The sequence below is a fragment of the Sturnira hondurensis genome, unplaced genomic scaffold (genome assembly GCF_014824575.4).
Source record: "Sturnira hondurensis isolate 20B ecotype Veracruz unplaced genomic scaffold, ASM1482457v3 Scaffold0006655, whole genome shotgun sequence".
NCBI lineage: Eukaryota > Metazoa > Chordata > Mammalia > Chiroptera > Phyllostomidae > Sturnira > Sturnira hondurensis.
Window position 1 is genome coordinate 1,568,893 of NW_028079286.1, and position 10,537 is coordinate 1,579,429.

The 10,537-nt window shown below is 47.5% G+C and overlaps 1 protein-coding gene across 1 annotated transcript in view; it reads right to left on the bottom strand.

The window, feature by feature from the left end:
• Positions 1 to 5,740, bottom strand: part of NPAS3 (neuronal PAS domain protein 3) — an 854,048-nt gene extending 848,308 nt beyond the window's left edge. The window contains exon 1 of the mRNA XM_037050253.1: positions 5,630 to 5,740. Coding sequence (XP_036906148.1) covers positions 5,630 to 5,679 — 50 coding nt within the window. The 5' untranslated portion in view covers positions 5,680 to 5,740. The remainder of the gene's footprint in view (positions 1 to 5,629) is intronic.
• Between the last annotated feature and the right edge of the window lie 4,797 nt (positions 5,741 to 10,537).

The window sequence follows — 10,537 nt, forward strand, 5'->3', positions numbered from 1 at the left end:
AGTCACCATGTAAGCACCACATGGGAGGGGTTCCTTACACTCTCATATGTGCCTAATTTTCTTTCAACTTATGAGTGGCATTCTGCATAGAAAAAAGGATCACAGCACAGGCCTGCAAACCAGAGGATCACAGTTCGATCTAAGTTCAGTCCCAGTCAGGGCACATGCCTGGGTTGTAGGCTGGTTCCCTGCAGGCCAGTTCCCAGCAGGGAATGCACGAAAGGCAACCATACATTGAGGTTTCTCTCCCTCTCTCCTTCCCCTCTAAAGATAAATACATTTTAAAAATCTAAAAAAAAAAGGATCACAAAAATTGCAGGAAAAATAAGAAAACAAAAATAGACTAAGGTTTACATTAGGTTTACATTGTTACCAATAAAGCATGGAAGTTAACAGAGGGGAATATTACTAGGAGTGATTCAGAAAACTGTATGTCTTATCCCCCACAAATATCCCACAGAATATAAAACTCCACATCTTAAAAAATAATTAAATGAAAACTATACTGCCTACATTCCCACCCCTACCCCACCCACCCACAAAGTAAGGCTTTACAAATATAGCAGTCTGTCCAGAAAAAATTTAACCATTGATAACATAACAAGAACAGTTTTTCCAACATCTCTGTAACCTGGCAGCCAAGGAGAGTGGACTGAGATGCACACGCGTGAACAATGATGACTTCACTGTACTAGTCAGTGGGGGCGGTAGACGCTGTTGAGTGAGCATGTGTACTGTGTGGTCATTGTATTCAAAATGACTGAATTAGTAGCTTAATGAATCTGTATCAAATTTGGCGTTAAGTTTGAACATTCCTCTGCAGAAACTATTCAGATGATTCAGAAGACCACAGCTGTGGGCAACTGATGACTGGCAGCTTCATCAAGACAACATATCCACTCATACGTCAAGTGTCATGCAGAGTTTTTTGGCAAAACACCAAATCATCCAAGTGATTCAGCTCCCCTACAGCCCAGATTTGGTGCCCTGCAACTTCTGACTTTTCCCGAAATTATAATGACCTTTGAAAGGGAAGAGATTTCAGATGCTCGATAAGAAACAGGAAAATACAACAGAGCAGCTGATGGCAATTGGGAGAACTGTGTGAAGTCCAAAGGTGCCTACTTTGAAGGAGACGGAGGCATCACTGTCCTATGTACAATGTTTCTCGTATCTTCTTCAATAAATGTCTGTTTTTCACAGCGCATGGCTGGATACTTTCTGGACAGACCAGACAGATAGATAATAGATACGTACATACATACATGCGTGTATGTGTGTGTATATATATATATATATATACTGTTGTATGTGTATGCCTATATAAACACATATATACACATATCTATCCTGTTGTACAAAACCTCAGCACAGAGCAAGGGAGTCCAATTTAAATACACGCAATTTGAACAAGCCAGTGGACTCCAGACCACTACCTGGGGCAGAGCAAAGGAGCCAAGGGCTCATGGAAATTATGACATCCCTGTAAAACAGCTCTATTGCAGGGCAGTCATCATGGAGAAGAATTTCAGGGGAAAATCAAACTTTCTATCACTCAACCTATCCAGCTATTCCAATCAGATTCTATTTAAGCTGCGATGTAATTCTGAACAATTCATTGCCAAGAGTTAGATTATTTTCACATAACTTTAAGCAAAAACAAAAGTCATATTTTCAAAAACACGTAAAGACCCAAGAACCAAAATGTTAAAAGTACCTCATGTAACTTTTTTTTTTTAACCAAAAGCATCAAATGATGTAGAATTCGAGTTTGCTCACTGTAACAAATCAAACCTAGTAATTGGCACATTACAGATTTGGAGTAGCTTATGTGTTTCCTGATTCATAAATTAGAAACTGGAAACAGGAAAGGATGTTGTAATGTGGGAGGGTGCTACCTAATAACAGTCATTACAACTCCTGACTCTGGAGCTATACGATCTAATATCGTCTCTGGTGGTTCTATGATATGCCCATGCATTACGGTTCTTGTTGACAGTCTGTTGCCTTGGAAATATTTCATTATTTCAGTTTTTCCATTTGTAGACCCTTGGCCTTGTGATATGAAGGCCATCCTATTTCATATTTTCGATTATCATTTAGGCAATCTTGTGGAGCTATTTATATATAAGCAAGTGTTGGACAACGTATATCATCATTTATCACTCTGATTTTAAGCTTACACTGTAGAAAGAAATGCCTTCCCAAAGTCTCCACCACCACCTTTACTTTTTGAGCCCAAAGCCCTGTGCTACAGAAATATGTTTTGCACACCAGCCTAGGCATACCACATTAGGCTTCTGTCAGTCTAATTTTCTTGGTTATACATCCACACAGTGGAAAAACTCTGTGGTGGTGCTCCAGAATTTACAAACTATTGGAGTTGAAAGAAAAATCAAACGAGTTTAAATATACAAGGTTTTCTACTTGTTTTTTCAGGCTCTAAAGATATATTTTCTCTTGTGCTTGAATCGGAGGAATTTAAGGAATATGGAATCGTAATCAAAGAGATTATCAAGCAAAACCTTTTCTAAATTTCATTTTGTCAGCATTATTAGAAGGAAATGAATATGTTACTGCATTTTTATACTCAGGTCAGATATTTCAAAAAGATAAGACAATTCAAGATATATTTTTCTATGTAAGTTTCTGATTACTGGTGTATTTGAAAAGCAGTAGAATGTCCATAAATGCCTTTATGAAATGAATGATTTGAAAACAGTTTTTTAAGTAAGTGAAAGATCACTTTAAGCAGTGATTATCAACTGGGGTGCTGCAAGAGTTTTTAAAACATGCAATACCTGCCTGTTTAGTAAAGGGCACTGACCTCTTTTCCCTTGGATTGTCAAATAAAACAATGACAATGACCAACACAACAACAGCCGTCCATTGTGAATGAATCAAAATTATACCTATGTTTTTGTCAGACGGGCAAAAAATAATGTTGTTTGGTGTGCCACAGAATTTTACTAGTTAGTTTATGTGCACCAGGAAGTAAAAAAGCTTGAATATCTTTGACAAAGCGTTTTCACAGAAAGGCATGTTTTATGCACCTGTTTGTGGTCAACCATTATTAAGAAATAATGCTACTGCCCAACCAGTTCCAGGCACAAAGTGATTATCAGGGCGAAATTGCTCTACGTCACAAGTAACTGTGAAAACAAACCCCTCCTGAACAAACCATCTGACTTCCCATTTCTCCTTACAAAACCAAAACAACGGACATGTGTAATGTTTACACTTACAGTGTTAAGAGCATTTAAAAACCCTAAAAACAAAGTGAACCCTCAGGGCATAAAACAACTGTTTGAATACCGGGCCAAGTGTGTGGTTATTACTATTTGAAACACTTACTTTATAACTCCCTCTTTCCTTCCTCTGTGTAGCTCCTTCTGCCCCCTACCTCCTTATTACTCCTCCCTCTCCCTACAGGTTAAACCTTCTCAGATTCAACCTTTAAAATGACAGCATCCGAGCTGAACAAGAAGATGCTATTAAAGGGCATTAAATTAAATACAGTATATCCTCCTACAACTTCAATCAGAATTTCAGACCAAGTGTTATTTAGTTCAGCTCTCAAGTGGAGCAGAATAACAAATCACGCACTTTGATTTACCTTCTTCGAATGCCAAATGGAGACAGGTGATAAAGAACGCACTCATGCACAGGCTATGAAGTTTCCTCTAGAAATTAATTCTATCTTCAAGATTCCTATCTCAGAGAAATTCCCAAAATGGCACACAAATAGGCCTCTGCTAGAGAGATTACTGGGGCCATCCCAGTAAATACATTTACTACTCACAGATCCAAGGAAGGAAGGAAGGAAGGAGGAAGAAAGGAAGGGAGGGAGGGAGGGAGGATGGAAGGATGGAAGGAAGGAAATTACAATCTGATTTAAAAAGTAATCATAATCGTGTTGATAAAATTTTTCTATCTAAAAAAGTATTTGATATGTGAATTTTCATAAAACATGACTATGAAACGTTCATTTTAGCTATGAGTTTTCAGATAGCAAATGCCATACACACTTCACATCTTTAAAAAACCGAATTATATGTGGTTTACTTTAAGGTATATGATTTATATAGAAATTATCCAGAGTTTCGAATTAGTATGTACATAGCAAAACTATTTCCTTACTCCAGATCATTCTGAAGTCCTTATTGTATGAAGGAAACAAGCAATAGTGCAACTAAAGCTTTTTAAATAAATAGCTTGTTTAAATACTTCCCTGCTTTCTCTGGATATAAGCTATAGGTTAAATGCTATGTTGTATCAAAAATTAAACTGCCCGTGTCGTAATAAATACATTTTGCACTAAGAACTTCCCTCACCTTCGAATTTACTTAAGCCTGTGAGGAAAGTAAACATCTTTGCCGGGGTGGGGAGGGGGGCGGTGGTCCGCATATCTAACTCTAGTAGTTTTCCTTATGAATCAATGAGTACCATTTCCTACTTCCTACGGAGCATTTCCTCTCAGACACAAAAAGAGATAATCTCTTTGCTCAAACAAATATGCTGTTCGCAATTAATGTCATTGACGCTGCCAATTAATAGCAGGGGAAAAAAAAGATTCCAAAGTAGACTGCGTGGATAGCAGGAGGGGAAACCACGTGGGGGTGCTTATTACTCTTTAACCTAACGCCGCCATTCATGTAGGCAGGACGGTGAGGGATATTTTTAATACAAACTCCCCTTTCCTTTGGCTTTAGTTTAACTAACTTCAAACAGACATGCTGGGATGAGCTCCCGGCCTGGATATGCAATTCACACCAGGAACTTTTTAAAACACAGATCCCAGAACAGTAACTAACGGGGCACAGATGCTTCAACTGTTGGCACATTTTACATCTCGCTGTTTGGTTGCCTATTTGAATTTGCGGGTTTTCCTGCTTATTTTTTCCTTTTTCTGCGGGGCACGGGGGTGGCAGGTGGGGGAGCGGTGATGAACGCAATAGGAGAGCGGAGGGCAAAGCAGGGGACCCACTAGTTGCGAGGTTCAGAGCGCAGCCCGGGCGGCCCGGAGGCAGCGGCTGCGCGCCCCGCTCGGCGCCTCGGCCCGGCCTAGCAGCTCCGCGCGCAGATCGCTCCGCGGCGACTCAGCCCGGGCCTGGCGCGAGCTCGCGCTCCCCGCCTCCGGCCTCCTCCTCCTCCTCCTCCCCTCCTCCGCCCCCCTCGCCCGCCTGCCCTCCCCCTCCCCAGCCTCATTCCTTCCTAGAGAGCAGCTGCCAAGGGATCTGCGGCGGCCCCGGGGATCCCCCGGCCCCCGCCCTCCCCGCTGTTCCCCGGCACACAGCAGCCCCTTCTCTTTTTTGTTTTTCTTTTTTGCTTTTTCTTTTCTTTTCTTTTCTTTCTTTTTCTTTTCTTTCTTTTTCTTTTTTTTTTTTTTTCCGTCTGCGACTCGAGCCGAGCTGAGCTGGTGCGACTGCTCGGAGAGCCTGGCGCCGCCACCGCCGGGCGGACAATGCGCGCAGGGACCGCGGGCGAGCGCTCCGCCGCCAGCCGGCAGCCGGGTCCCGCGGGCTCGCGGCCCAGGAGGCGGGCTGCGGAGCGAGCCCCGCCACCTCGGCGGTGCAGGCGGCGGGAGCAGCCGCGCAGGCGGCAGGTTCAATAAACAGAAAAGTGTTACCGTTCTCGCCTGGAAGGATCCTGCTGAAAGCTGGGCTTGGTGGGCGCCATCTTCCTGCTATTTTTTTTCCTCTCTTACTTTTTGCCTCTCTTCCCCCTCCCGGGTGGGGGGTGTGGGGAGGGCGGGGGTGTGCGTGTGCGTGGGGTGGCGGGAGTGAGTGCGGGCGTGCGCGGCGCTGAGCGGTGCCCGTGGCCGTGGCCGAGGCCGTGGCGGCGGCCGTGCTGCTGAGGCGGGGAGACTACGGAAAAGTATCACGGCCGGAGCCTCGCCAGCAGCCGGCCGGCCCCTCGCGCCGCCGGTGCCTCTCGCTGCAGGTCGCCGCCTCCTCCGCCGCCTGCGCCTTCTGCTCCCCCTGCTCGCCGGGCGCCGCCGCTGTCCATGCGCCGCAGAGCCCCCGCGGCCCGGGCCGCTCCGGCTCCCGAGACATGCCCAGCGTGGAGACCGCGACCGGCGGCGGTGGAGGGGGAGGCGGCGGGGGAGGCTGCCGCGCGGCCCCGCAGGCAGCCCGGCCCAGGGCCCCGCCGCCTCCAGGCTCTCGCCGCCGCGCGCCGCCACACACCCCCCCCCCCGTCTCCCCTAACCACCGCCACCCGGAGCTGGCCCGGCGGCAGGTGGGGCGCACACCCTTCTGGCGGGGGGCGGTCGGGGCCTAGGCCAGGAGGGGCGGGGAGGAGGAGGATACGCAGGGGGTTCCCAGCTTGACCGCTGTGAAAGTATTTCTGGGCATTTTCCAGCTCCTTTGCTCCAAAGCGCTCGCTTGCATGCAAACACACACACCCCTTCTCTCCCCCCACCCTTCCTCCCTCTTCTTTCCTCCTTCCTCCCATTGCCCCTCCTCACTCCCTCTTTCTCTCTCTCTCCCTCTCTTCTCTTTCCTCTCATTCTCTCTCTCTCATTCTCTCTCTCTCTCTCTCTCTCTCTCTCTCTCTCTCTCTCTCTCTCGGGGACGGGGAAGCTCGGCTGCTGGCGCAACAACGCCACTCAGTTGCAGTTTTGAACACTTCCCTTCTGTGGAGTATCACGGCCAGGGGGAAGGCACAGACAAACCTGCAGGCCACCGGAGCGGCTCGGGCAGGACACCGTGCAGGGTGCGCCTTAGGGCACAGCAGGAATAAACGCGGGTGGGAGTGTGCAGGCCCAGCCGGTGGCCCCGGAGCCCCGCGGGCGGGCGCGGCAGCAGCACACGGGCACCTCGTGATCCCGGGCTCTCGGCCACTGCGTTTTCCAAGCAAGAGCATCTGCATGTCGCCTGCACGTGTTTTTAGACTCCAGGGTTCGCATGTGAATCCCCAGGACTTGAAACGCAGTTACACACAAACGCCACTCCCGCCTGGGGTCCTGGTACCTGGACCAAGGCTGGACGGAACTATGGGCCTCTGGTTCTATCTAGTCCAGGTGCCTTCCCCATTTTACAGCCCAGCAAGGCCTAGAGAAAGTGCCACTGGGTGCGGGCCCAGTGCTGGAATCTTGTTACCTGGGTAGATCCTGGCCAGAGCGTTCTTTCCACTATATCACTCTGCGGGGTGTTGGCGGCTTTGGGGGCAGAGGCTTGGATTAGTGCTGTGTCAAATAGGAAAGTGGAAAGGACTTCCAACGCACTTGAATGAATGTTAGAGCCAGGAGGAAAACATCAGCCCTCTGTGAGGCTTTGCATTTTACTTTTAACTTAAGAAAAAATAGACCTGAAAAGGGGTCCCACTCGATCCTGCCATTCCAGTGAAGTTAAAAGTTGGACATTGAAAATGTGTTTTTCATAGCAGGGGTGCTTAATCTGCACAACGATGTCTGAATTCTCTTTGGCTTGTACTCTACAGGTAGGAGAAGATGAGAGTGACTGAAAAATGAACTCGGGAGTGTTGAGTCCATGATACATGGGCTGGGAGGGAAGAGGGAAGAGGGAAAGCTGCCAGTTGGACAACTCCAGGCCAGCCAGCCCAGGGCTTCTCTGCCCAAAGATGACAAATGAACGAAGCTTGTGTTCTCCAAACAGGTCACCCTTTGCATGAACCCCCACCCCAAACCACCACCACCATCACTAATGTCACTCCCTCATCAGACTCTCCAGAAGTTTTTAATGCAAAAAAAAAAATAAATAAAATGATGTCACCATTCACTTTAGTCACCATATGCAGGTCTTGAGGTGGAAACTAAGTCTGCCCCTCATACCCCCTAAAGCCTGACATGTTGGTGGCCTACGTTACTCATGAAGTGCCGGAGGACCAGGGACTTAGCTCCTGACTCAGGCCCTCCCTCAAACACCTGCCAATAATCTCGCCCCGCATGACTCACTCTCCTGTCTCCAAATTAACAAAAACTAAAGGTAGTAACAAGTGTCATCAAATCAGTGTAAAAAAACGAAAGGCCGCATTTTTCACAAGCTAGCACTTTCTCTTCCGTCAGTATGACAGAACATAGAAAGGTAGCAATACATCCCAAAAGCTAAATTTTAGAGTTGATTATTTTTAAAGCTTTAGTCTTTAGAACTAGAAGTGGGATTGTATGGCTTGATGGAGTGACCCCAATTCAAAGGTAAAGGTGGAAGGCATCAGTGAGCTTTCGGTGTCCAGTGGGGGCTGTGCAGAGTTACTCCTGAGTACCCCTGACTTGCAGGAAAACAGGACCTGGGAATATCTTCTTGATGAAGGACACCAACACTCTGAGAACAAACCTATGGGCTGAATTCATGACCTCCCTCAATGCCTTAAATTCCCTGAAATCACCCATAAGCCACCTGACATTTCTGACCCTTTATCTCTCCTCCACAGTCCACACTATTGTGACTGTTGCCTACACTTTCTAGTTAAAGTGGCCACCAGGGTCTATTGTCATTTAAATATTTTATAAGTGGCAAAATAACATACCTGAACTATGGAAAAACTCCAATTCTTTTCTAGGTCCTTTATGTTTGAAACATCCCCAGATCTTTTGTATTTAAGTTTCTTGTATTCACTGAAGTAAAACAAGACTAGAATAATTTAAAGAAAAAAATCTCTATGATGAGGAATAGCCTCTTTTTTAGTTATTTTCAAGCCTCTTTTTAAAAACTTCCGACAGTACTCAGAGCACATAATGAAGTCTCTGCAGAATATTTGCAATACTGGACATCAACTTGGGAAGCACTCGCTGTGTTATGCAAAACCTCCTCTGGTCGCTGGGCCATTGGTTAGAAGGCACAAAACAGGGCAGTGATAGATTATCTTAACCTTTTCAGTTTAAACACTGTTGGTTCAAATCAAAGGTTCCCAAATCAATGAAGTTGGAAATACAAGGTAAAAATAGGAACTGTTTGAATTATGCATTGTGTATATTTTAAGTCAAATGCCATTGGCAAATTTCTCAGATGTTTCATCGTGTGCAAACTGGGAAACACAAATATTTCATTTCACATTTTCATATGTTCCTCTTTTTCTCCATCTTCTAAAAAAACGGAGCCCCCCAAATGGGGAGCTTACCTTTCATGCCACATTATTAGTTATTCTCGCCATATCTTTGTGGATACATTTTGCATAAAATCTTGGAACATCACAAGTTGTCCTTAAGGAGAAACTTTAGGGTCCTAGGGCGTTGGTGGTGGTAAATTTTTTGCTGTCTTTCCTAACTGAGTCAAAGGACGTTTACTATATCAATGTCATAAAGTCAAAAAATTTTTTAAATCTATAAATACTGGGGAGAAATGCAAACAAATCATATTTTAAAACTTGCTCGTTTCTCACCACATAGCCTAACTTTGTAAAATTTACTTCCTAACGCGCATCTCTGAATGTTAGGTGTTTGCACTATAATGCGTTTAAGATGAACACTTAACAGCGCGAAGAGACTCGGATTTCATGCTGTATTGCCCTGTGGTAACAGGTGACACGATAACACTATTATGTAGAATTGCAGGTCCACAGCTACACGTGAAAATCGTTCCTATTCTGTTTGGAAACAAATGATCAATCAGCCTCCGGTGATCAATTGCCGCCTTGGCTGACCGTCAGCACCAGTCCGCACCCGGCAGAGGCACTGAAAGAACGCCTCTGAAGGGGGACGGGAATCCCAAACTTTGCAAAAGCACCTTGTGCGGTGCCTCAGACTTCGCTGCAACTCTTTGGCTGCGAGCGGATGAGGCTCTGGGTTTGGGGCGAGGCAGAGGTCAGAAGATGATCCCACTCTGCCTGCACATTGGAGTGCCTTTCGATCCGACTTGTAAATTATATGTTTCTCTCTCATCTGTAGGACGAGGGGCAAGCAAAGTGCGCCCTAGCCCTGGTGGGTTGTAAGGCATAAAACAAGAGGCGAAGTGAGTCCCACCCCAGCGCCCCGAAGAGGGGGCACTCTCCCTGCCCAGGTGGGACTACTCACCGCTGCTGGTAGGAGGTGATGCCCTGGACGTTCTGCGGGGCGCCGTTGGCCGCGGCGCTGGCCCTCCCCATGCCCGCGCCGGCCGGCACCCCCGCGGCCGCCCCGCCAGCCGCTGCAGCCGTCACCTGCACGCTGAAATCCGGAAAGATTCGGATCATCGCCGCGGCTTCGGCCCCTGGGCGCGGCGGCTCTGGGCTCGGGCTGGCGGGGGCTCGGGCTGGGGCTCCGGCGGCGGAGGCGGCAGCAGCAGCGCGAGCAGCGGTGGCGGCAGCAGCGGAGCCAGGCACCAGCCTGCAATCCCATTAGTGAGCCGCGGCCACTGAGCGCGGCAGAGAGGAGCTTTGATGTGCGCGCAGCGGACTGGGGTGGGGGGACAGCGAGCGCGAGGAGGAGGTGCGGGGCTGGCGGGGTGCGGGGGACTTGCAAACTGCAAAACGTGTCAGGGTGGGGCCTTTTTTCCCTTTGGGGGGGCGGCAGTGCTCCCCCCTCTTTCTAGGATGTTGCTCTCACTGGCTGCTCCGGCTGCGCCGCGCGAGCCCAGCTGAGTGAAGAAGGGGAGGGGGT